The sequence below is a fragment of the Bos mutus genome, chromosome 25 (assembly GCF_027580195.1).
Source record: "Bos mutus isolate GX-2022 chromosome 25, NWIPB_WYAK_1.1, whole genome shotgun sequence".
NCBI classification, from domain to species: domain Eukaryota; kingdom Metazoa; phylum Chordata; class Mammalia; order Artiodactyla; family Bovidae; genus Bos; species Bos mutus.
In genome coordinates, this window is record NC_091641.1 from 3,117,700 (window position 1) to 3,143,613 (window position 25,914).

Here is a 25,914-nt window from a genome sequence, read left to right on the forward strand (position 1 = left end):
GTCTCCCAGGTCTTGGGGCGGGGGAGGTCTCCTGGAGAGGCAGGGGGTGGGCAGTTATGGCTCACCCTGGGGACACAGACGTGGGCAGCAGCCATTCTTGGGCACTCCAACGATGTGGATGCTGGTGCGCACAGCTGCACAGCTGCGGGGCACCCCCTCCAAGAGCTGGTCCTACCCAACAGCCTGTAGGCCCCAGTGTTAGGACATTGCCTCCCGAACAACTAACTGAGTGGGAGATGCAGCCCCACCCATCAGCAGACAGGCGGCTTGTAGACCCGAGTCCAGCACAGAGCCTAGCTCCCTGGTGCCAGCCTCTGGCCCTGCCCTCCAGGAAGCCGGCTGCAGCCTCAGGCCAGTCTCACTCACCAGGGGGCACACACCACACAGGCAGCAATTCCACTCCGGGGCACAGATTGAGACAAAACCATAGAATTCAAAAAGACACACGCACGCCTACATTCATAGTAGCACTGTTCACAACCGCCAAGACGGGGAAACAAGCTACGTGTCCATCGACAGATGAATGAATAACAGTGTGGTCCATACATGCAGGGGAATGCTGCTCAAGCGTAAAAAAATGAAATAACGCCATTTGTAACCAGAGAGTATTATACTAAGTGAACTCAGGAACAGAAATATCATACGGTATGACATGTGGAATCTGAAATATAACACAAATGAAACAATCACAGACAACAGACTGATGGTTGCCAAGTGTGGAGGGATGGAGTGGCAGGTTGGGGTCAGCAGACGTAAGCTTTTATATAGAGAATGGATAAGTGACAAGGTCCTACTGCACAGCACAGGTAACTTCAATATTCTATGATTATAATGGAAAGAATATGTTAAAAGATATTAACTGAATTGCTTTGCTGTACAGCAGAAATTAACACTGCAAGTCAACTATACTTCAATAAAAATGTTAAAACTGAAAAAAAAGCACCCAAAATCTATAATACACAAAAAGGAATACAAACATTAAAAATAGGCATCATATCATAAGAGAACAAAAGAAAGTTTAAAAAAGAGACCTATAAAATGCAACTCCCAAGCAATTAGCAAGAGGGCTATAAGAAAATATGGATAATTACCTTAGGGACTTCCCTGGTGGCCCAGTGGTTAAAAATCCACCTTGCAATTCAAGGGACACAGGTTCGATCCCTGGCCAGGGAACTAGATCCCACATGCCTCGGGGCAACTAAGCCAACGCTCCACAACTAATGAGCCCCTGCTCTGCAACAAGAAACCTGCGCACTGCAACTAGAGTAGGCCCTGCAATTGTAGAAGGTCCACACGCAGCAACGGAGCTGAACTGCAACAAACGACCCTGCGCTGCCAAAAAACCTAACGAAAACCTATGGAGCTGAATGCTCCCAGCTGCATCCACTCTGGAAGAGATAACGAGGGTGCTGACGGTCTGCGGGGCCCTGAGCCGGCGCGAGATGGAGGAGCCGCACTCTTGCGGGGGTTCGGGGGATGCTGCGCCAGGGTCTTGGTGCTGACCCCGCCCCGCCCTACCCCGCTTCCCCCCCAACCCCGGCACTGGGAAGCTCAGGCCGGACCCAACGGGCACCCGCCCAGCGCCCCAGCGCCCCAGGCGTGCATGGGACACGGATGGCTTTGCTGTTTGAGGGCGGTGCGTGGAGGGTACGGTGTGCCGATGGCGAAGGCAGCCAGCTCAGCGTCTGCAGAGCCTGGGATGGGCTCCTCCATCTAGGACGGTCCTCGGGCTTTAGAGAAACTGAGTCACGGGCTGGTGCGCGCTCCCCCTCCCCCATCCCTCCACCTCTTCCCCTCTCCTCCCCGGAGCCCCGAGGAGCGGCCCCTGTGGCATCGCCCCGCGTGGGCTCGGCCGGGTCCCCGCCTCCCCAACCCTCCTCCCATGCGCCCACATCAGAGAGTACACCGACCCGGTTTTCGGGGAGACTGAGACACGGAACAGCGGAGGAATCTGCTCCAATCACAGTCTGTCAGCGACAGAGCCGAGACCTGACCCCGGAACGCCCCCCAGCCCGCTTCCTCGCTCTGACCCTGGACGACAGGGCCGAGCTGCCGTCCCTTCTTCTCCCCCGTTTCCAGTGGGCCGCCCTTGAAAGCCCACGCGCATCCTGTCCGCGCCCCTCCTCACAGCTCCATCCTGGGCCCGCCACGTGCGTGGGGGGAAGACTGGTCCCAGTCACCGCCAGCCTTGCCCCACCAGGACCCCTCCTCCCACCCCGGCGGGCAGAGACGGCGGTGGCACAGACGTGATTTCCAGGCGTTGGTGGGGCAGAGGCTCTGCCTTCATCTTTAATGGCCAGTGCGGTACAGTCAGTGGACCGACGGGTGGACGGGACCCGGAGGGGGTGGGAGGGCGCCTGTCTTACCCCTGGAGAAGCCCGCCGCTGGCAGGATGCCCCGGGAATCCCCCCAGCTCGGGGTGCTGAGCCAGCCTGGAGCTCTGGAGGGACCCCCCCCCCCTTCTATTTGCCAGGCATCCCTGGGCACGTCTGTTCCACCCCCCCCTGGACAGGGCTCAAGGCTAGGTCGTGGGGTGTGACTCCAGCCAGGCTGTGGGCCCTGGTCGTGGCTCTCAAACTGTCTCCTCCTGTATCACAGGCGGCTGGAGGAAACAGGAAGGTCGACCGGGCTCCCTGGGCAGACAGACCCCCAGGCCTGTGGCGTCAGGGGGGTACCAGGGTGCATGGGTGGTGCTGGCGCGGGGTGGGCGCACCCAGGCTGCAGCCCCCTCGTAGCAGGGGTGTGGGGGGAGGCCTGTGGGAGTGGGGTCCCCAGTGGAGGGGGAGGTGCCGCGGACGGTGGGGTCAGGGCCGTGGGGCCCTCAGAGAGGACCCAGGAGGGGACACGGGCTGGCGGTCTGCTCTCCCGGGCGGGGACGGCTGTGAGTGACCCAACAGAGCGGGGCCGGGCGGACACGGGCGGGGGGCGAGGGCAGGCGTGAGACGGAGCGCGGAGCACAGCCGCATCCGGGGCGGCGCGTCCAGGCCTCCGAGAGCGGGGCGGAGCCCTGGGGCCGGAGCGCCAGGAGGTGGTGGTTTCTGCACAGGGAGGCGGCTGGGCGCCCCCAGGCACTGCAGGCAGGGGTGGGGAGGGGGCCCCGGCGGCCCTCCCTGGGCGGGGCTCAGAGGCCGGCAGGGAAGGAGGCGTTGGCGGCGGAGGGGCTCAGGCAGCTCCGGTGGGCGTCCCGCGTGAGGCTGTAGGTGCAGTAGGCCACGGCGGAGCCCAGCGTCAGCCCCGTCATGTAGGACACGGTCATGGTGTTCCCTGCGGTCAGGACCGGGACTCAGCGGGCGGGGATCGGGGCCCCTGGGGGGCGGCGGGCCACGCCTGCACTGGAGCCGAAGCCCCGCTCCTGGGGGGTGAGGCGGTGACCACGGCCAGCTCCTGCCGCCCAAGGGCTGCCCAACCTTGACAGAACGTGCTGGGCGGCCCAGCCTGGCCTGCGCCGCCTCCTCTCCAGCCTCCCACCTTGTCAAGGACGACCTGGGGTGCCCACCAGGCTTCCCGCAGGTACCCTGACCAGAACCCACCTCCAGTGCCCCTTCCCCACTCAGCCCCTCCTCTGTCTCACTTGACAACCGTCCAGCCTTCCTGCCCTCGGCAACAGGCCCAAACTTGGGCGTCCTTCTTGACCACACCCCTGCCCCCGCCCCCTTCTCATGCTACATCTCCCAGTCAGCTGGCCCTGCAGGCCCTACAGTCAGAACAGATTCTGGAACCAGGGCTTCCTTCCAGGCTCCTCCCACCTCTTCACCACCTCCCTGGCCCACACTGCTTCTGCCCCGGAGCCTTTGCACATACTAGTCCCGCCGCTTCCTTTGCACCATCACGTGGCTGGCCCCTCACGCCTTCCTCCAGGGCTCTGTTCACGCGGCCTCCCCAGTGATGCCTTGCCAGACTGCCCTGCTTCCACAGTGAGGCCCGACCCCGACTCCTCCATCCCATCGCTGTTTTGTATTCCTCCAGCACAGCACATCTTTGTGTGCCGTGTCAGCTCTGGATGGTCAACCCCATCAGCACAGGGACCGCTTATACTGTCGCTGTGTCCCTGGAGCCTAGGACAGTGCCTGCCTCGAGGCAGAGGCTCACCGAGCTGTCGTGGGATGAATGAGGAAGGGCTTGATGAACGTCCCAACCTACACGCTCTGAGCTGACTTGTCCCTGGGACCCAAACGCAGCTGCTTGCGGTATGGCCTTGACTTTTATGGGCCTGGATTTCCCTGCCTGGTGGTGGACAGTCTCACAGGCAAGTGGGCCGAGGGGGCCTTACCTGCCAGCTCCCGCTGCTTGGGGCCCACTTTGCCCGCCGCCAGGATCATAGGCACGCTGCCAAAGTAGCCATTGCTGATGCCCATGAGGAGGGAGAGGACACAGGGCCAGGCCGGGTGGCGGAGGGCGGGTGTGCCGCTGGGGTAGACGCAGAGGATGAAGAGGGGGATGAAGACCACGCGGAGGCAGGAGCAGGCCAGCAGGTGGGTGCCCCGCCAGTCCATGGGCAGCGCCGCCAGGATCTGCAGGGAGATGGACCTGTGGGCCCCAGCCTCTGCCCTCGCCTCTCCAGACCCACTCCTGTCCCTGGACGCTCCCGGCTCAGGCTGTGTCCCTGTCCTTTCCTGTTTTTGCCCCCGAAAACTGACCAAACCCCTCACTGTGGCGACACACAGGCCTTGCGGTGTGCTTGGCACCCAGCTAAACACGACACGTGTCCTGCATCAGTCCTCACAGCGCCCTCACCGGGCAGGCTCACGATCCCATTTGAGAAACAAGGACACGGCGGCCCAAAGAGTCAGGCCCACCTGTGTCAACTTGTAGGAAGCGGCAGCAGCTGGACCCGCTAACTAAGCTTGGCTTGGAGTTTCTCAGACCTCCCTGCTGTGTGACCGCAGGCATATGGCTTTCCCTCTCTGAGCCTTGTGTTCCTCTAGAAAAGCCCAATGACAGGCTAGCCAGTTCTGGGTGCTCCTGCCCCCTTGCTTGTATCCACACCTGTGCTACCAGAGACCCCTCAACCAGTGAGCCTGGGGCCAGTGCCAGGTGCCCCTCCTCTTGCCCCTGGTCTGGTCCATGGCTCGGCTCCAACCCTCCCCACCCGGAGCCACATGCATCTTCAAGTGGGGGCGCCCTCCCCTCCGCTGGGGCGGGGCCCACCTTGCCCACGAAGTCAGAGAGGTTGAACACGGCCATCAGGAGGATGGGCAGCCACTCGCCCAGGATGCAGTGGCGGATCTCGGACTCGAGACCCGGGAACAGGCACAGCGTGATGAAGTAGGTCACAGCGATGGACAGCATGTCCGCCCAGATGACGCGGGCCACCACGTAGCGGTGCAGGAGCAGGGCTGTGGGCGGCCAGCGGGGTCAGAGGGCGGCGAGCCCAGGAGCCCCTGCCAGCAGCCCGTCGGAGCAGCCGCCCCACCCCGCGCGCAGACCCGACGCCGGGCCAGGCCCGCCCACCTCGGAAGGAGGGCCAGCTGCGCCTGATCCTTGGCCGAGGCACGTCGAAGCGCGTGTAGGCGCCCCCGCCCGTCACCTCGTGGGCCGGGCTGTCCTTCGGGGACCCGCCGTTGGCCAGTGCTGGGCCCTGGTGCTCCTGGAGGGAGGACGGAGTGGGGGCCGGGACTTGCGTGCGGGTCGCCGCAGCCGAGCCTCTGGGCCTGTGCTCCCCTCCACCCCCAACGGCCTTCCGGCCGCACGGGTCAGGTCTCAGCCCAGAGCCATCAGGGGAACCTCCCTGACCATCAAGGGGGCCTCCCGTGGGCCGGTCTCTGGCTCACTCATGTCCCCAGCCCAGGGCCCAGCGAGGGCGACTCGCTGGAACAACTCCTTTGAGAACGTTCTGGCTCCCCTTGCCCTGCCCTTCTCCTAGGCGGCTCCCCGGCTCCCCTGTGCCTAGCCCCCACACCTGCCATCCCTGGGCCCTCTGCGGGCTAGGTGGCCCTGCCGCCACCAGAGCGCGCCCCAGCCCCCAGGACGGCTCGGCACGGACCTCAGGCCGCAGGTGTGGTCCATCACAGCCGGCGTGGGGGAGTGTTAAGGCCTCAGGGGTGGGCTGTCGTATCCAGAGGGGGCTCAGGCCCCAGACATGTGTGCCACCGGGGGATGGAACCGTGGTCCGCGTCAGGAAGGAGGGCCCGGCTGGGACAGGGTGGCGGCCGTGCCCAGGGCCCCCAGACCCCGACCTCGCGACTTACGAAGTGCACGTCCTCGGCGGCCACGTCGTGGTGCACGCGGTAGCCGGCCCTGCGGCTCGGGCGGCAGTGGCGGGGCCTTGCTGTGTGGTAGAGCACGAAGCGGCTGCCCCGCACCAGCAGGTGCAGCAGGAAGCAGAGCAGCTCCAGGCCCGCGGAGACCAGGAAGAAGATGAGCGTGCCGGCCCGCTCGTCCGGCAGCAGCAGCTTGGTGAGGATGCGGCTCAGCGAGACCATCACTCCTGCGGTGCCTGAGGAGGAGGGGCCGTGACGCCCGCCCCGCCCTCCCTCTCGGCCCCGCCCTCCCTCTCGGCCCCGCCCTCCCTCTCGGCCCCGCCCTCCCTCTCGGCCCCGCCCTCCCTCTCGGCCCCGCCCTCCCTCTCGGCCCCGCCCTCCCTCTCGGCCCCGCCCTCCCTCTCGGCCCCGTCCCACAAGCTATCCCGCAGCCCTAAGACTTGCCCACAGGACGCATCCACGCAGACCGCCCCTCCCCGGCCCGCCGCCTGCTCACACCCTCTCCCACTCCACTGGAAGTGTAGATGGAATGCCTGTTGTGTGCCTAGCACCGTACCGCCCTGAGGACACAGTGGGGATGATGCACACAGGCCCTTTCCTTATGAGGCTGGAGGGGAGAGACCCCAAGGTCGCAAAGAAGAACACCAGGATTTGGGGGTACAGGCAGGGGAAGAGGGCATGAACTCTGCGTGTTTCTATTTGAGGAGCTGAAAGGAAGTTGTGGGCTTGGAACCAGGTGGGTGGGGAGTCACAGCAAGCCAGGTACCTTCCTGGGGGCCCCTGCTGCTTGGGGCTGGATGGAGGGTGGAGCTAACGTTGTGTGGAAGGGGGGCACCGCATGAGGGGGTCAGCTACCTGGACCGGGGGCTGGAGAGGCAGGATCAGCTGGAGGGCAGGCAGGCCCACACAACTTGCAGAACGATGGGGTGTTGAGTAACTTTCAGGTTTGAGCGTGGGGGTGCAGCTCACTGAGGCCGTGGGAAATGACACGGTGGGCTTGGGGTAGTGAGTCTGAGATGCCAAGTGGCGGTGGCTCATGGGTCTGGGGCTGCAAGGAGAGCCTGGTGCTGAGGGACGGCACTTGACATGACATGTGTGGATGGGCTGACCGTGCACACACGCGCGCACGCATGCACACACAGACACAAAACGCATGCCTCACACAGGCGCTCCGAGACACTCTAGACCCACCTGTGCCTCACATCCCAGAGGACCGCACACCAAAGAGGCCATGCCCTTCACAGCCACATTCCTCATCTGGGAGTCCTGCCCCTGCTTCCAGCCAGGCATTCCCGCCGCATGTGCCCAGGGCTCCTGAGCCCCACCTCAGTCCCAGGGAGAGGGTCTCAGAGCCCAGAAAGCCCAGCGCCCACTCCTGGGGTTTGCAGATACTCACTCTCCCCCGTCATCACCCCCTGCGTGTACCTCTTGGGCAGCATCCCTGTGTACCCGTAGAAGCTGGATTGCTGCACTTGAGAGAGAGAGAGAGTAGTAACCGTGAGACACCACTTATCACCTGTTCAGAAGTTCAAGAACACTCGTGTTGGCAAGAGAGTGGGGAAAGGACATGAACACCACTGGGGGCAGAGGGAGGTGGTCCAACCACCGCGAGGGGTGTGGTGGAAACAGCATTGCCTGCCTTCCGTGTCCCCACCCTGGACTGGCCAGGCTCCCCCACCTCCTCTGGTCACTGACAGCCAAGCAGAAATGACATACATCACTCCTGGACCAGGCAGGAAAAGCCCACGTGGTCTTCCAGTCTTTTTTTTCCCCAAGGGCAGCTACAGCCAAGGCCACGTGTTACAAATGGAGAGCCACTGTCAGCACCAGTGAGTGTGCAAAGTACCCCAGGCACCAGCTGGACGTGTAGCAAGAGTCAGGAGTAAGACTGGTTCTGCGAAGCCGCTGAGATTTCTGGGCTCATTTACTACCAAGCATAACCTCTCTCGTCCTGACCAATAAGACACAAGTGCAGGGACTTCCCTGGTGGTCCAGTGGCTAAGACTCCATGCCCCCAATTCAGGGGGCCTGGGTTCAGTTCCTGGTCAGGGAACTATTAATAGAACCCACCCACCACAACTAAGACCCGGTGCAAGCAAAAATATATATATATGAAGACAGAACTGCAGCCGTGTCTGGGGAAAATCAAGCCACACTGGCTCACACCCTACAGTCTAATGACTCCATGTCTAGAAGGAAACCCTGGAGCAGGATAGGCAAACTGGGATCTCGTGGTTGTCACCAGGATTTTTTAAAAAACAGAGCAGACCTGTGTACAAAGCCTGGATTGAGAATATTATCTCACAAACCTTGATTTTATTTATAAACACACACACACGTTTGCTGAGTCATAATGTGAAATGCATTTCTTCACGGAAGGCATTATCAACAAAACTACTGGCCTGGACCTTTGTAAAAGTTGCTGCCATAAAAGACAGAGGAAAACTGAGGACCACTTGGATTAAAGACATGACCAGTAATGCAGCATGTGGCCCTGGGTCAGAAAGACAAAAATTATAGAGGACATTATAGGAATAGCCTGTGAAATCTTTACATGGGTTATAGATTCGATGACACTGCTGTATCAGTGTTCAATGTCCTGATTTGGGCAATTGTAGACACGGTTCTAGGGGAAACGTCTCAGGTTTAACTGTTACCACAGTGAAAAGCCCTGAACTGTTAGTATTATGGCAAAAAGTGTGACGATGTCTGGAGTAACTCCTGAACGGTTTAAAGAGAAAACGTTCATTATTTTACATTTATATATATGTACGCGGAAATTTATATATACAGCTACTTTAGAAGTGGGGAGAGACAGAGAAAGCCAGAGAAGGAAAGAAAGCATTTGCAGCAAAATATTAACAACTGGTGAATCGAGGCAATAGTGAAGGGCGGGAAGCCTGGCCTGCTGCCCTCCACGGGATCACAAAGAGCTGGACGTGACTTAGCGACTGAACAACAATAAGAAGTTAAAAGGTATATGCGAACCCATTATATTATTCTTGCAACTTTTCACAAGTGTGAAATAGTTTCAAAATAAAAAGCTTTAAAAAAAAACAAAACTGGAAAGCTACTGCCCAATAGAAACACTGACACAGAAAAAATGCCTGAGAGTTTGTGAGGCACAGTTTATACCTGAGAAAACCAGGGAGGTGCCTTAATGTCCACATAAGGCTTGGGCGTGTGGACATGTGCGCGGTGTGTGTGCTCCAACACTGCGTGCCCAGCGCACACAGCCCTGTGGGTGTGCAGTGTGCGATGTGTGAAAATGGACATGCCCGTGTGCATGTGGACACACACCAGCCCTGAGCCTTGCTCACCCTGTATAACACGCCCCTAGCACACAACTCAACCCACCCTGGCCCCCTGGCCCTACCTGTGCAGCCGAAGGCCACGGTGCCCACAGCGGCCAGGTTGATGGCGTAAGCTTGGTCCCTAGAGAAGAGCTGCAGCCAAACGTCGCAGATGCTGATAAAGAGGAGGGGCCCCAGGGCTAAGAGGTAACCTGTGTTGGGGGAGGCCAGAGAGGGAGCAGTGAGCAGTGGGCTGGGGGAGCCCCCTCACCTCCACACAGGGCCAGGGCTGAGTGCTCTCTCTCTGCCATTCCCCTTAGGACTGGGAGGGCAGGACGTCTTACAGGTCTCAGAGGGGCACCTGGAAGACTTCCTGGAGGAGGCGCCTTTTGAGCTGGACTTTGAAGCTGAATGTTACCATGGAGACAAATGGTAGAGAAAAGCAGGGGAGAACAAGGGCCCCGGAACACATGTGGGGCACACAGCAGCCTCCCCAGGTACGGGCATCATGCCAGCGTGCGCTGCACCCCTCGAGCCTGACCCGGTTTTCATAGTGGAACCTATGACATTCCTAGGAGGAAGTGCACCCATCTTACAGACAAGGAGAGTGAGGCGCAGGGGTGCGTGGTGGCCAGAGGGGAGGGCTGGGGGCCGGGTGGGCAGTGGGCAGCGTACCCGCGGTGATCCTCGTGTGCAGGCTCAGCCTCTCCACCAGTGCGTTGTTCAGGAGCACGGCCGCCAGCGCCACCAGGATGTAGGTGAGGCTCATGTCAAACACAATCGAGGTTCCTGCGGGCGGTGGGGGGCGCTGGGGGGGCAGCCGGGGCTCAGAGGAGCCCCGCCCTCTGCAGCTGCCCCCACAGAGCACTGCTTCCTCCCTCTGCCCCAAAGGGGCTAACAGCCCAGAGAGTGTGAGGGGCTGCCCTGGGGTCATACGGCAGTTCACAGCCGAGCTAGAGTTTGAAGAAAACGGGCCCCCGGAGCAGGGTGCCGCCCGAAGGGTTTCTGGAGGGCAGCTGGCCCAAGCCGAGCGAGCAGGGCAGTGTGGATGGCAGGACGCGGCCGGGGCCCACCTGGGTACTTGTGGTGCAGGTAGTCCACGTCGGTGATGAAGCTGTTATAGGGCAGCAGGAAGCCCACGCCCGCCAGCAGCATCGCGAAGTAGATGGCGTGGTAGCGGTCGTCAGGCGCCGGCTCCTCTGCCGACAAACCCAGACTTCAGGCGTGAGGCGGACAGGCCCACGCGTGGCCGCGGCCACCACACTGGGGTGCAGGCCGCCGCCACGGGCACAGTGAACCACACCACCCCCCATCGTGACCACCACAGCCGTAGCCACTCAATGTCACCCTAACCGCAGACGTGGCATCCCACCATTCGGTGCCTCTGCCACCTTAGCCGCCATCGTGGGCACCATCAGCATGGCCACTCCTACCATATGCAGCCACTGAAGCCATCATGACTGTGGGCTCTCTCCAGCCCTATGGCCACAGCTGCCCGCACCCCTGCCAGCACGGCCAGTCTCAAAAGTTACAAAGCACTGTGGCCCCTGTCACCATCGGACCACCATCACGCCCACCATCACGCCCACCATCACTGTACTGTGGTCCCTCCTCACGCAGGCCGCAGTCACCACGGCTGTCATCACCCCGGCTGCCATCCATCCCACAGCCGAGGCTGGCAAAGCCAACCGTGCATCGCGGCTGTTGGCATCACCATTAGAGCCACTAGAACCAGGGTCACGGTCACCGGGCCACTGTCCACCCTCGTGGCCACTGCCGCCCGAGTCGTCACCATCGCGGCCACTAGATCTACAACCACACACGCCACGACCACAGCAACCCTCACCACGGCCGCCGTCCGTCACCAAGAGGCCCCCATCTCCACGACCCCGACCGCCACCGTGACCCTGACTGCCTCTGTGACCCTCCCCGCCTCCGTGACCCCCACGGCCACCATGACCCCCACCACTACCGCGACCGCGACCCCGACCGCCACCGTGACCCTAACCACCTCCACGACCCCGACCACCTCCGTGACCCCGACCGCCTCCGTGACCCTCTCCGCCTCCGTGACCCTCTCCGCCTCCTTGACTCTTATCATCATGGCCACTGAAACGCCTGGCTGGACAGAATGCTGAAATGGCTTTTTACAGACTCAGTACAGGGCCAGCTGGGTGTCAACAGCTAGTGGGGCTCAGACAGTGTTCTCTGGGAGGCTGTCTACGCTCTAAGTCCGTGTCCAATATATGGTCCAGGTTCTCCTGGAGTTAGCGTTCTCATTCCCACGAACCACGGTGGAAGTGAGAGCAGGCCAAATCACCACAACCGGCAGAGGTCCCCGAACTAGTGATATTGATGCTTTCCAACTGCAGTGCTGGCAAGAGTTTTGAGAGGCCCTTGGACTGCAAGGAGATCAAACCAGCCAATCCTAAAGGAAATCAGTCCTGAATATTCATTGGAAGGACTGATGCTGAAGCTGAAGCTCCAGTCCTTTGACCATCTGATGCAAAGAACTGACTCACTGGAAAAGACCCTGATGTTGGGAAAGACTGAGGGAAGGAAGAGAAGGCAGTGACAGAGGATGAGATGGTTGGATGGTATCACTAACTTGACGGACAAGAGTTTGAGCAAGCTCTGAGAGATGACGAAAGACAGGGAAACCTGGTGTCCTCAAGTCCATGGGGTCTCAAAGAGTCAGCCACAACTGAGTGACTGAACAGCAACGCAAAACGTTTGGTTCCCACCCCCATGTCTCCAGGCTCTGCTGGTGCAGGGGGCTTCCTTCTAAAGGGCGGGACGGTTCCACCCCAAGACACTGTCCTCTGCAGGTTTGCAGAGGACAGAGTTGCTGTGCCCACTGGGGGCGGAGGGGCTGATCCTGACCATCACAGGGACATCTGGGTGCTCCCAGATGTGTGGATCTGGAAGACGGGAGATTCCTTACGGCCTCTCTCAGGATGTCCGCTCTATGTGATACAGTCCATGGAAAATGACCCCAACCCAAGTCTAGCAGGACTGCTCGTGCTCCAGAGCCTTCCGGAAAAGAGCCCTGACCAGCTCAGGTGCTGGTGGAGGGCACAAGGAATGTGGGTGGGGGTGGGTGGGAGAAAGTAGCTATAAATACCAGCTACAGTCGTGACTAGCCAGATAGGAGGACTGACTGCCCGAGCATTTCTTCCTTATTTTGATATGAATACGTGTGTATATATGTATTAGGGCTTCCCTGGTGGCACGGACGGTAAAGAATCTGCCTGCAATGTGGGAGACCTGGGTTGGATTCCTGGGTTGGGAAGATCCCTGGAGAAGGGAATGGCTGCCCACTCCAGTATGCTTGCCTGGAGGAGCCTGGCGGGCTACAGTAGTCAAATGTTCTTATTGTATTCACTTTCTCACCCCTGTATCATCTAACATTAAGGTGTGCTCGTAACAGCTCTGCATCTCAGTGTTTAAGTTCCGGGGAGCAGAGAAGAGGTATGGACTTTGCAGCCCCTGGGGAAAGGGTGAGTGTGTTTTTGTGACTTGCCCAAGGTCCCTGAGCAGACAAAGAGACGGGAGCTCTCTGGAACCCAAATCTGCCTGACTCCAGACCCACATGCTGCCCGCTCAGCAAGTCTGCCCTATTTCCTCCACCGAGGGAACCCGAGGCTCAGAGGCGGAGGTCTTTGCTCTGGGACACACGGTCAGGTAGTAAACAGGGTCCTGGAATCTCACACCAGTCCTCTTTTCGGGGACTTTGCTGAAGTGAAGCAAGGCTGGCTCTGGCCAATGAGTGTGGCCACACAACAGACGTCGCCTGCAGACAGCAGTCCACACACGGGTCGGTGCGCCTGCCCCCGTGGAAGCCCACATTAAGACGGAGGCTTCCCTGAACACACCTGGACACACGGCGTTGGCGAAGGCACTGGGACTGTGGGCTCCTTTGTCGCCGCAGCAGGTCTAATCCATCCTGGCCAGTGCTGCCCCCCAGGCTCAGTGATCCCCCCCACCGAGGTTCCCCATCCCAGGAAGGCTCGGGAGGACTCCCAAGGCCGACCCTCCGCTGCCCCTCACTCACCAGAGTCCGTGAAAATCGGGATGCCCCTGGTCCTACCGCCCTGGGCCTGGGTGGCCCCGGCCACCGCCTCCTCCAGGTGGCTGCTGTCGAAGCTGAAGCTCATCACCACACCCCCGTGCGGCATGCTTGCCACGCTGGCCTCCCGGGGGCGCTGGCTGCCCACCGAGCCCATGGCGGCCGCGCTGCAGAGAAAGCAAAGGAGGCCAGATGGGGAGCCCAGGAGAGGACCCCAGCCCCACTGCGCTGCTGCCAGCCCGCGCCCCCCAGGGCCATCCGTCCTCTCTATTCATCCCATCCCCTTTTTTTTTCCTCTTTTTCCTTTCTTTGCCATGCCACATGGCTTATGTGATCTTAGCTCCCCGCCCAGGGATTGAACCTGAGCCCTCAGCACTGAAACAGCAGAGTCGCTGGATGCAAACCCAAGCGGACACGTGATGCCATGTGACTTGTGTCTTAAGATGCTCCCTGGCTGCAGCAGGGAGCAAGACTGGAGGCCTGCATGAGGGCGGCAGCGGCGGGCACGGTTGAGAGGAAACAGATGCGGTGGTGCAGGAGGGGTGGTTTGAGCATGTGTGTGCCAGTGCTGCACTCAAGTGTCCCATGAACCACTGCCCTCTGGAAGGAGGTTCCAACATCCACTCATTTGATGGCCGATGAAAAGGAACGTTACTGGGTGAACAGCTCCTCTGCCCCGCCACCCCGGTCTAACAGGCAGTGAGCGGCGGGACCTAAACCTGGACCCAGGCCTGTGGGTCCCCGCGCCCCCACGGCCCACGTACTGGGGCCAGCCTTGTGGGGTGGCGGGAAGTCCTTTCTCTCTGGCTCTTGCCTCAATTCAAATCTATATCTTTGGAGGAAAGGAGCTAACTGATCCTCAGTGGACGTTGTTGTTCAGTCACTCAGTTGAGTCCGACTCGTTGTGACCCCATGGACCGCAGCATGCCAGGCTCCCCTGTCCTTCACCATCTCCCAGAGTTTGTTCAAACTCGTGTCCATCGCATCGGTGATGCCAGCCAACCATTTCATCCTCTGTCGCCCCCTTTTCCTCCCGCCTTCAATCTTTCCCAGCATCAGGGTCTTTTCCAATCAGTCAGTTCTTCCCATCAGGTGGCCAAAGTATTGGAGTTTCAGCTTCAGCATCAGTCCTTCCAAAGAATATTCAAGACTGATTTCCTTTAGGATGGACTGGTTTGAACTCCTTGCTGTCCAAGGGACTCTCAAGAGTCTTCTCCAGTACCATTGGAGAAGTTGGGTGACTAGCTTTTTTCCCTAAAATACTGACCAGTTTGTTTTTGGAACAACCTTTAATCGTTTATCTGATTGCCAAGAGGATACACACTCACTGTAGGGAACCGGAGACAGATGGGATGTGGCAGCATCGGGCACTGAGTGTGGCGTCCCTACTTCCTGATCCCCTCCCCCTGGAGCATGGGTCAGGGCACCCACAGAAGCAGCAGGGAGAGGGACCGCTCCCCAAGGGACCTTATGTGCCCGCGGCTGCCCCGATTCTCTCTGAGCTTGGCCCACAGCCATGCCCACCCCCGCCTCTGCCTGGTTCATCTCCTTTCCTCCAGCAGCCCCGCCTGTCTACCTGCTCCCCAGCCTCCCCTGGGCTCCCCCCGCTTCATTGCTCCCCATAGAGAGTTTTAGTTGGGGTCTGAGAGTCTGGAGCCTTCTTTGCTTCCAGGTGGGTCTTGGGGAAATTCTGTCCTTGCAGGCTGGGGGCTGACCGGCAGATGGGCACCCAGAAGCAATGTGTGTGTGGGGGCCAGGAAGCCAGGCGTGACCCCCCTCCAGGCTCAGCCCTGGACCTCCTGCCACATCCGGAGCTGAGGGGCCGAACGGGACTCAGGACGGAGCTCAGTCGCGGGTGAAGGGCTGTGGCCCTGGGCAGGGTCCTGCACTGGAGGCTTGGACACCCTGGGTCCCCCAGCCACCCGGCCTCCCAGGTGGGCCCAGGACAGGGTCTGCAACGACAAGCACCCCTCCCTCCAGCCTTGGAGGATGTCTGCTTCCGACCCCCTGGCCTGTGTTTCCGAGACAGACGCGGCGCCGGGGACACGCCCGGCCTCTGCGCTGAGGTTTCCGCCTAGCCGAGAGGCCACGCCACCCGGGAGGCGGACGTGCTCCGCATGGAGCCAGGAGGCCACCCCGCTGCTCCCAGACACTCTGCGGGCGAGACGGGCAGCCGCCACTCACATTGCCTGGGCCACTGTGCCCTTGTGCTCCTCCAGGCCCCCTCCTGGGAGGTGCTCAGTGGCCCCAGCACCCCCGATATGACCTCCCATGTTGGCAGGGCAAGGGGGGTTGGCTGGAGGGGGCTGCCCCTCCCTCTCCTGGGCTGCAGGCCTCCAAGCCGTCCCCCCAGACCCCCCCACGCCCAGCTCCACCCCACACAGGCAAGCCTGAGCCTAGCTCTTCCCCCGGCCCCTCCTCCTTGGGTCCTGCTTTAATTAAACTTTATGGACAGGCACAGGGGCACAGGGGTCTTCTCCACACCCCAGCAGTCCTGAAGGCCCCCACTTCGCAGAAAGAGAGGCTGAGGCACAGAGAGCCGGGTCCAGGGGCCACACAGCGCCTTCTGGAGCCCCACCAGGCCGGCCGCCTTTGGGTCCCCCCCATTTCAGAGGCAACTGAGTTCTAACTGTGCCCCCAGGGCACTGTGAAGGCTCTGGGTGTCTGAGCCTCTCAGGGGCTGCGCTCCAGCTGGAGGGCACAGGGAGCCTGGGATCTGCTTGGAAAGCCAGCCGGCTAGTCTTCCTGGGGCCTCAGGCTCATGCGAGCCCCTGGCCCTGGCTGGCTGGACGCCCTTGGATGGCCCTGCCCCCGGACCCCCTATCTGAGGCAGCCTGTAAGTTCTCTACCGCTCTTTCCGCGGCCAAGCCTTCCGGACTGGCCCAAATTCCTCCCTGGTGGTTCTGCCCATAGGAAAGTGGGTTTCCAGGCCCACGGGCCACCCCCTGCCTGGAGCGGGGTAGGAGGCAGGCTCAAAAGCATTGGCCAACCGGCCACAGGCGCCAGCCGACCCGGGTGCCTGGCCCCGCCCCTGGCCCCTGGCCTTGGTGCTGCAATGCCCCCAGCCCCGGCTCCCTCGGGAGACCAGCTTCACAGCAACGCAGTCGGTTCGCAGGCCAGCGCTCCTGGGCGAAGGACAGACGGTAGGACCCCTGCGAGGTGACCTCTGGGCGCAGGCCCCACCTCTTTCAGCCGCTCTCCCAAGAGCTGGGAGGGGGCGGGCAGGGGTAGGGGCGCGGTGGGGCGGAGGAACTTCCAAGGAGGAACTTCAGCTGGAAGGATGCTGGGCTGTGCCTGGGGAGGAGGTGGCGCCTGGCCAGGCAGGGCCTGGAGCCGGCGGCCACTCTCCGCTTCCCGGGTCTGGGTCCTGCGCTCGCAGAGGGGCCGGTGGCGGGCTGGCCCGGTCCGGAGGCTGGACAGGGTGCGCGTGGGAGCCCGCTCACCCCGGGATGGAGTGGGAGGATGAGGGTCTCGGGCTGCCCGGGGTCACGCGCCCGCGCCCCTGGACTCGGCGGCCGGAGCCGGCGCGGAGTGGGGGGGAAGCACGGAGCCGGGCCGCGCGCGCCTCAGACAAAGGCTCCGACAGGTCCCCGCGTCCCGGCCGGCCCGCGCCCCGCCCGCCGCCCCCGCGATGGCAGCTTACCTCGGTCCGGTCCGGTCTGGGGGTGGTGGGGGTCCTCGGGGCGCCCGGCCCCGCCCGCGCCCGACGCCCCCGCGCCGGGACCCCTGGGCGCGCGTGCCCCGGCCCGCTGCGTCCCGCTCCCCGCACCCCGCCTCGGGCCCGGCGCGGCCGGCGTCCTCCGCGGGTCCCAGTCCGCCGGCCCCCGGGTCGGCGAGCGCGTCCGGGGGGGCGCAGCGGCCGCGGCGAGCACAGCGGGGGACCCCGCGCTCCGCCCCGGCCCGCCCCCCGCGCGGAGCCCCGCCCCTTCCCCTCCTCCCTCCCGCCCCCCAGCCCCCCCCCCTTCCCCGCCCTCCGAGCCGCGGGGGAGGGCCGGAGACTGAGGTCTGGGCGCCCCCCCCCCGCCCCCGCCCGGCGACCTCTGGGTGACCTGTGGCTGATCTAGCTACCACTGCCCATGCCCACCTCCCTGCCTGGGTGCCCAGGCCTACTCCCCTCCCCATCCCCGCCTTGCCCCTTCACCTCCTCCAACTACTGTCCCCTCTCGTGGGAGGCCTGTGGTGCTTGAAGAGTGGGTGGGACAGGTCAGCCGGTGACCAGATTCAAGTTTTGAAGGATGAGTAGAAGTCGGCGAGCAGGAGATCCTGTGCATTCCAAACAGATCTAGGGGCTTCTGCAGCCTTGGTCCCCATTCCTGCCCTGGGGTCCTCCTGCTCGCTGCTTGAGATCAGACGCTGTGGAGGCGGCTTCCTGTCTCGGAGCCTCAGTTTCCTCCCGGGTGGATGGAATTACAACCCCCCCAGGGCTGTTGGCCCCTGTGCCCACCTCTCTGGGAGCCTCCCTTTGCTCATTTGTGACCTGGGAGGAGCCCACCACACTGGGAAGGGAGGGAAAGTTCTTTGTCAGGAGAGGCGTCCAACCTCAAGGGGAGGAGAGGTGGGAGGTGGAGGAGCAAGCCCGTGGGAAGCCCACTCAGGGCTGAGCCCCCCCAGGAGGGATCCACACAGGTGCCTGGCAGAGACCATGCCAAGCCCCTACCTGGATGTCATCCCCTCACTTCCCACCAGACTAGCCCCTCCTCCTGTCTGGTGACCCACCTCTGACAAGCAGAGAGTGGGCTGGGAGACAGGGCCAGTTGTTCAAAATCATTAATCTTAGAGTTAATGAGTCTGGTGTCTCCCAGGGCTCTAAAGCATTGAAAGGGCCAATGCGGGAGGCCATGGTGAAGCTGCCCTGGTGCAAGGAAAAATTATTCGGTGCCTGTGAGACATTGTTCCAGGTGCAGGGACCCCATCAGGGTCCCTGCCCCCATGGGGTTTCGCAGGCAGTAAGCAAGTGCAATCATTTCTGGAAGCTTCAGATGCCTGGAAGACAGAGAGACAGTGGTGGGAGAGACAATGGCATGTGCCTACGGGGGTGGGTGGGCGTCCTAGTGGTCAGGGAAGGCCACTCTGAGAAGGTGACACTGGACGGGAGAGACTTGCCCCTGGTGGGGAGATTTGTGGGAAGGGTGCTCTGGGCAGAGGGAACAGCCAGTGCACAGTCCCGAGGCCAGAAAACCTCATTCTATTCAAGAACAGAAAGAAGGTCAGTGTACCTCCAGGGGGGAGGAAGGGGGCAGAGGGCAGAAACCAGCCTGAGGGGGCTCCTGTTGGAGCCCCTGGTGTGTCTTCTTTCTTTATTTTGGCCACACCTAGCAGCATGTGGGGTCTTAGTTCCCTGATCAGGTATCAAACCCACATCCCCTGCAGTGGAAGCAAGGAGTCCTAACTGCTGGACTGCCAGGAAAGTCCCTGGAGTGTTTTAGTCGGAGGAAGAGTTTTAAGCCTAGATTCCTAGGGTGCGAAGCGAAGTTGCTCAGTCGTGTCTTTGCGACCCCATAGCCTACCAGGCTTCTCAGTCCATGGAATGTTCCAGGCAAGAGTACTGGAGTGGGTTGCCATTTCTCCTGGGGTAGGGGGATGTGAATTGGAACAATCCTCCCAGAAAGTAAATTGGCTTAAAAAAGATGCCTTTGATTCGGAAAATCTAGCCTAAGGAAATAATTCTAAAAATACAGAAAAGGCTTTCTAAACAAAAACATTCGCCATAATAGCCAGACATTGCAAATAGTCTGGTTATCCAAGAAGAGAAGATAAGGAATATTCATCATGGTGGGAGACAGATGACATGATTGTTATATTTGAAAAAAAAAAAAACAAGAAAACTAGTGGAATAATCTGTCACCACTAGGATGTACCGTTTAATGTGGAAACTGGCCATGTGAAAGCAAGTGGCATATCAACAGGAAGTGGGAAGAAATACAAAAGATACTTGGCACTTTGTGGCCCAGATTAGAAAAACTGGATAAAAGATTTTCTGGGAAAATAAAAATGAGCAGACAAGCTGCCATCAAATAAGAAATCAGATCTAAATAGAACATTTACTGGAGAAGAAATAGAGAATTTTGTTTAAGAACTATGTCTTCGCTGCTCCCAAACTCAGGTGTGGGCAGTTTCACAAAATTACAGATTCTACCCAACTTTTAAAGAAAGGAGAGCCAAGGTGCAACGTCATCGTTTCAGAGCACAGGAGAAAAGAAAGAGTGTGGTAAACCTGAAGAAGGTTCTCTAAGAAAATAATAGGTGAGCCTCACCTGTGAATATCAGCATAACACCCTAATAAAATAGTACCAAATAGCGATTGCTTCTGAGAAAGGAGATGGTGGGGGCAGGATCAGAGAAAGGACACTGATTTTTTTACTGTCCCCTCTCATACACTGAATTTTGTAACATTATTTGGACAAGCCCGATACACAGTTTCACACAGTATATGTATTCTGCATAGAGGAAAGACTAGAAGGGAATGCAGTAAAATGTTAGTCGCCATTGAATGTGGGGACTGGAGAGGCATCATTGTCTTTATTTTTCTGACTTTTTTTTGGTTATGCCGCAGGGCATGCAGGACCCTAGTTCCCTGACCAGTTTCCCTGCGAGTGGAAGCCCGGAGTCCTAACCACTGGCTCTTCAGGGAAGTCTCCTGCCTTTTCTATTTGCTAAGAAAAGTTTCAGTTTGCTAAGACAGGGAAGAGACTTCAGGGTTTAGATGAGGGCCAAGGTCTGGGAGGATGACTGATGTTGCTCGTGTCCAGAGGACCTTAGCAGGAGCTTGCGATATCATGGGGGTGATCAGGGCTGTGTCGTGGGGGCTCTAATGGGCCTGGGAGAGGCGGATGCATTTGAATAGGACTCGGAATTGAGAGGGGCCAGGCCACTCCCACATCTTGCCACATCAGGACCCTTCCTCAGGGTCAGTCCAGCCATGAGCTCTGTAGGGCTCACGTGAAAGCCACACACACCTCCTGTCTACGCCACTGACCTCTGGAGGGTGTTTGTTACGCGGCATGGCTGTGGTTGTGATAACTGATACACTGGCTCGTGCTGTGCCCTCTGCCCTGCTCTTGAATGTCTCCTTGTCGTGCACCATACCGTGGGTCTCATGCCCAAGGACCTTGCTGTACCCTCTGAGGGAGATAGGAAGACTTCATTTCCCCCACGGGGACCCTCAACCCTCAGCAGCTGGCGAGAGCTCAGCCTTCCTGCTGTGTGACCTGTGGCCACTCACCGCCCCTCTCTGTGTCTCAGCTGGAAAAGGAGAGCTGGAAGGACTGTTGTGAGGGGTAAAAGATCTAACATGCTTCACCAGGGAGGGGGCACCGACGCTTGCTGAGATCTCAGTGCACATTCAGAGACATCCTTCCCCTCCCCCCGCCAGCTGCCCTGTGCCGGGGACCCCTAGAGCCATCCCCATTCTACTTGTGGGCAAACTGAGACCCAGAGAGGTCCCAGCCATCAGGTCAGAGCCGAGTCTTTGGCTATGCCTCCTGAGGGTTCGGGGCTGAGTGGCAGGCCCAGGAAAGTGTTCTCTGTGGGGGTGCCGGGCTGGGTAAGCCCCAGGACCTGGCCCGCTGTCACTGCTGACGACACCCCAGCCTCACTGACGGCAGCAAAGACCCTGCTCGTCGATGCCTGTGCTCCCATCCCTGTGAGCAGCCTTCCCTTGGAGAAACGCCATCTGCCAGGCTGAAAAATGTAGCCAATTAAGGCCCACTGGAACAAGCAGGTGACGGGCTGTGGCAGGGGTTGAGGGAGGGGCCCGCTGTCCCCCCTGTTCTGTCACCCAGCCTCGTGAGGGCGGTGAGGTGGCACAGGGAGAGGCTGGGGTGGGGTCTGCTTCATGCCCCAGAGTGACCTGCAGCTGCCACCGCTGGGGACCAAGGCCCCTGCCCGGCCTGCACTCGACAAGTGCTGGGCGCTGCTCTCGGTGGCCTCGGAAGCTCCCCCCAAAGTCACCTGTCAGTGGAGTGCTACCAGGGCCCCCTCCCTGGTCTCCTGGCCTCCCGCACTGTGCCCTCCGACCCAGCTCGCTAGACGGACAGAGCGAGCTTCCTGAAAGCTAACCTGCTCGTACTGACTCTCCCAGGATCCCTCAGGGTCTGCAGGGGTAACACCCAGAGCCCACCCTGTAACCTTCCCCACACATCACGAATGGGTGGGAAGGTGGGTAGGCTAGTGGGTTCTGTCCCAGCAGCAGAGATTTGGCTCAGCTGCTCAGCCCAATCTGATATAATTGTTTTAAAAACGCTGTGGGCTTCCTACGTATCAAATTATAATCCGTTCCACTATTAATAGGTAAAAGCCGCACCCACACATCTCTCAGTGCTGGGCTGAGGAACAAGGTCCCCACGATTTTTAGAAGCTCTCTAATCTAACAGACTTCCCTGGTGGCTCAGACGGCAAAGCGTCTGCCTACAATGCGGGAGACCTGGGTTCAATCCCTGGGTCGAGAAGATCTCCTGGAGAAGGAAATGGCAACCCACTCCAGTATTCTTGCCTGGAAAATTTCGTGGACAGAGAAGCCTGGTAGTCTGCAGTCCATGGGGTCGCAAAGAGTCGGACACGACTGAGCAACTTCACTAACTTCACTAATCTAACAGAGAAAGTCTGAGGTGCCTGCTTTTAAGATTCTTAGAAGCCTTTTCATCTAGCTGAGAGCATTTCAAGCCACTACCTTAAATATTTCTTATTAAAAAAATATGTGTTTACTGGCCGCACCAGGTCTTGGTTGCGACACACGGCGTCTTCGATCTCAGTTGCAGCACGTAGGATCTTTTAATTACAGCATGTGGGACCTGGTTCCCTGACCAGGGATCGAACTGGGGCCCTCTGCCTTGGGAGTGCAGAGTCTTAGCCACTGGACCACCAGGGAAGTCCCCTTAAATATTTCTTAACCGTATCATCTACCCCGACAACAGTGCTTTGAAATTTTGCTTGACCCAAGACCATGGTTTGTTGGTAATACTCTACATTCGATCTTTCCCTAGGGTGATGGCTTTTCTGGAGGCTCTTGGCTTTGTTCCTGCTGGTGGCCCATCTAACCAGCCCTCCAGGTGGGTGCCCTTGTGCACGAATCTCGGGGGATACACTTTGGGCCCAAAGTGGACGTTTTAGAATAACTCCCACCATTGCAGTGACAACAGCTACCAAGCCTGCCCGCTCACTGTCCGTCCCTTCCCAGGGAGTAGGTGCCTCCTAGACCACCATGGCCCCCCAGTGGGACGCCGTGTGGGGGTGATGTGCTCAGCCCAAAGACCAGCGGGTGTATTGGGGTATTTTCCTGTCCCCTCCAGCTTCAGGGTGGGCTTGGTTTGTTTGGAGGGAGGGACGGACTCAAGGTAATCTCAAAAATAAATGTCCACAAAAAGGCAGATACAGATTTTATGCATAATAGCAGAAACCTGGAAACAGCCTGGGGCCTTGCGAGGGAAGATGGTTAAACTGTGGTCCAGTCCCACCACGGAATACTACTCAGGAGTGAAAAAGGAGCACGCTGCTGCTACCCCCATAACCGGATGACCATCAGGTGCAGTTATGCTGAATGGAAAAGACAGACACAGGAAAGATAGGCACAGAATTCCTATCGTGTGGTTCCATTCACATGAAATTCCAGAACAGACAAGATGAATCCAGGGAAATCCGGTTGATGTTTACCCTTCGGTAGGGAGAGGCATCAGGGTGAGCAATGCTCTCTATTTTGATAGAGATTTGGCTAATCCAACATGTCCATCTGTCAAAACTCAGCAAATGTTCACTTTAGATTCGTGCCTTCTACTGTTGGTAAATTTTGTCTGAAAAATCCCCAAATATTGACCTCTAGCTACCGCTCTGCAGGTGTGGGGGCGAAGTGTCCTGGTGTCTGCAGTTGGCTTTGAACTGCGTTGAAGGAAGGTGGGTTGCTGGGTGGAGAGTGGGTGGAGAGCTGGACTCTCAGAAACAGAGCGGAGTCCAGGCAGGCTCCTCTGGGGGGGCCGCTGGGGGTCCCCAGCATGATTCTTCCGGCTCTTCCTTATGTTGAAAATGTTTGCAATGATACATTGGGATGCTGGGGGTGGAGGGATGCAGAGAAGGGGCCAGTGGTGCGCCCCGCCATGCCCCCTCCCTACCCTGCCCCACCCCTGCCAGGGCTCTTCCAGTCCATCTGCTTCCCGCAGAGCCCAAACCTAATTTATTCCCAACTTATTAACTTAAAGCCCATTAGAATCTTCCCATCGACCGGGACATGCAGCCAAGAGTCAGGCAGAGACTGTCAGGAGGGGCTGGGGAGGGAGAGGCAAAGGCCCCCCCGGACAGAGGCTGGGTGCCCACCCGGGCCCGCCAGCTACCGCGCTGGGCAGGCCCAGGCCTCCACAGACGGTGGAGGGGCGAGGGTCTCCCCGTGGCACCTCCCCTCTCACCTCCTCTAATTTGTGCAGGGGCCTGGGAGCGCCCTTTGAGAGCTGGGGAAGCCAATGGGGCAGTGGGGAGGCGGGGGTGAGGGAACAGTGGGTCTTTGCACAGTCATGCCATACACAAGCTGGATTCCACGCTCACAGTGACCCCAGGACATGGGTGATGTCGGTCACCTCAGGGCAGGCCCCGGCACCAGGCTTCTGACCTGGGCAGAAAGGTCCCCTGGGCCGGCCGGGACCCCCCTGCCCGAGCCTTGCAGGCATCACACGCCAGGATGCCATCAGCTCATCCCTGCCTGTGCTCTGCCTTTGAGCATCGTGGTGTCAACTTAGAGAAAATGCAACCCAACCCTCTGGGCTAAAAAGGCAACTTGAATGAATAAAACCCCAGGACTGTCTCCTAGGAGGGCAGGGATGGTGTGTGTGGTGCTGAGCAGGACAGGGTTGGCGGGGGGTAGGTTGGCACTGGCAGCCCTAGGAGCCAGTCCTGGGCCAAGGTCATTGCTCAGATCCTCACAATGAGTCTAGGAGGGGAGGGGCCTGGCTCAGAGAGGCCAGTTGCCTTGCTCAAGTCACACAGCAAGGCCAGGCAGATGTTGTCCCTTCTCAGCCACCCCTGTCTGTCCTAGGTGGGGCACACTGCTCCCCAGAACCCCCCAGACCCCTGGGGTTGGAGGTCAGAGGGAGGCGTACCGGGGGCCAGGTTTCCGGGACCGGGGCCCCGAGCCATCGTGGCATCTTGGGGTCTGCCCCTCAGGACACCTCAGGCCAGGCAGCGAGTGGGCATAAAGGCTCCCCGGGGCCCTGCTGGAGGCTGGCCAGGGCGGCGGCAGCTGCTGGCCAGGCTCCAGGAGCTTTTAGCTGGAAGAGCTCTTCATTATAGCCACTGAGGATGGTGGGGGATGGGAGCCTCGGCAGACCCTGGGCTGGCTGCTGCACCCCGAGCTCTGATCTCCGCCTCCCGCAGCGCCGAGCCACCCCCGACGCTCCCACCCACCCCCAGCCCCTCCCTTGAGCTCCCAGCCACACCCAATTTCCTGAGGCTTCCCCGCCCCCAACAACAAGGCGACTCTTTGCCCAAGCTTTTGCCCACCTAGTTCCCTCCACCCCCATCCACACACGCCCTTCCCCATCCCGCCAACTGCCATCCACTCACAAAGGCTCAGCACCACTGTCCCCCGGCACGGAGCCTCCCCCTGGCTTGGGCATGTCAGGGGTGACCCTGAGTACTCACTGGGGGTCACTGGACCCTCATTGCCTCTGAAGGAGGCTTGAGGACTCGCAAATGTACAGATGGGGGTGAGGCCCAGGTGAGGGAAGCCGTTTGCCCAAGGTCGAATGTTTGCCCAAACTGAGAAGCCTCGAGGAGTCAGCCCGTCTCTGAGCCTTGGGGCTGGGCTTGGAGAAGGTCTCGGTCAGTAAAAGGGTCTGGGTGAACCAGCTACCACTGGGGTTGGGGACAGAGTGGCACTGGACCCTGGGGCCACCAAGCTGACCCCAGAGGAAGGCAGGCAGGGTGACCAGACTCCCAGATCCTCGGATTCCTGGAGCACCTGAGTGATGGCTTGCATCCGGGTCCCTTGCCATCAACACGCCCATTTCACAGATCAGATGAGGAAACACGTGCCACAGGCTGGCCCAAGTTTTCCCAGCCAGCCTCTGGGGAGTGGCAGGAAAATGGCCCCGAATGGCCGACGCTCCTGGCCACGCCTGGACCACACCAGGCCCACGCCTGGCCTTACTTGGGACTTACCTGGGACTTTGCTGTGCTCTCTCTGAGGCCTCTCCCCCGTGGAGTCAGAATTTGCTCGTCAGACACGCGGCGCGAAGGAGCCTTTGTACTCTCTATTTACAAGAGGAGCCTTGTGAGCAAATTAGCAGGGTAACCAGGGAAATGTTTGGCTTCCGTGGGTGGGAGTTGGAGCCATCTGTTCCCATGTGCTGAGAAAACACCCGAGCAGTCAGTC

At 59.8% G+C, this 25,914-nt stretch overlaps 1 protein-coding gene across 3 annotated transcripts; it reads right to left on the reverse strand.

The window, feature by feature from the left end:
* Positions 1-2,292: 2,292 nt before the first annotated feature.
* Positions 2,293-25,914, reverse strand: SLC29A4 (solute carrier family 29 member 4). 3 transcript variants are annotated; one of them, XM_070362121.1, is made up of 11 exons: positions 25,701-25,914; positions 13,548-13,729; positions 10,567-10,692; positions 10,169-10,282; positions 9,577-9,705; positions 7,597-7,671; positions 6,189-6,436; positions 5,452-5,587; positions 5,149-5,336; positions 4,271-4,511; positions 2,293-3,264 (listed from the first exon to the last, which is right to left on the reverse strand). In XM_070362121.1, the coding sequence occupies exons 2-11, from the start codon at positions 13,717-13,719 to the stop codon at positions 3,122-3,124; spliced, it is 1,572 nt and encodes a 523-aa protein (XP_070218222.1). In that variant the 5' UTR covers positions 13,720-13,729; positions 25,701-25,914; the 3' UTR covers positions 2,293-3,121. The 3 variants fall into 3 exon arrangements, with proteins under 3 accessions (XP_070218222.1, XP_070218221.1, XP_070218224.1); XM_070362120.1 differs by lacking the exon at positions 25,701-25,914 and adding an exon at positions 17,206-17,475; XM_070362123.1 differs by lacking the exons at positions 5,452-5,587; positions 25,701-25,914 and adding an exon at positions 17,206-17,478 and having other exon boundaries at positions 7,597-7,666.

Excerpts from the sequence above, each read along its gene's own strand:
- SLC29A4 (XM_070362121.1), bottom strand. The coding sequence starts at position 13,719 with ATGGGCTCGGTGGGCAGCCAGCGCCCCCGGGAGGCCAGCGTGGCAAGC. Across the intron at positions 6,437-7,596 it reads GGGGGTGATGACGGGGGAGA|GCACCGCAGGAGTGATGGTC; the intron begins GTGAGTATCTGC and ends CCTCCTCCTCAG. Across the intron at positions 4,512-5,148 it reads TCTCTGACTTCGTGGGCAAG|ATCCTGGCGGCGCTGCCCAT; the intron begins GTGGGCCCCGCC and ends ATCTCCCTGCAG.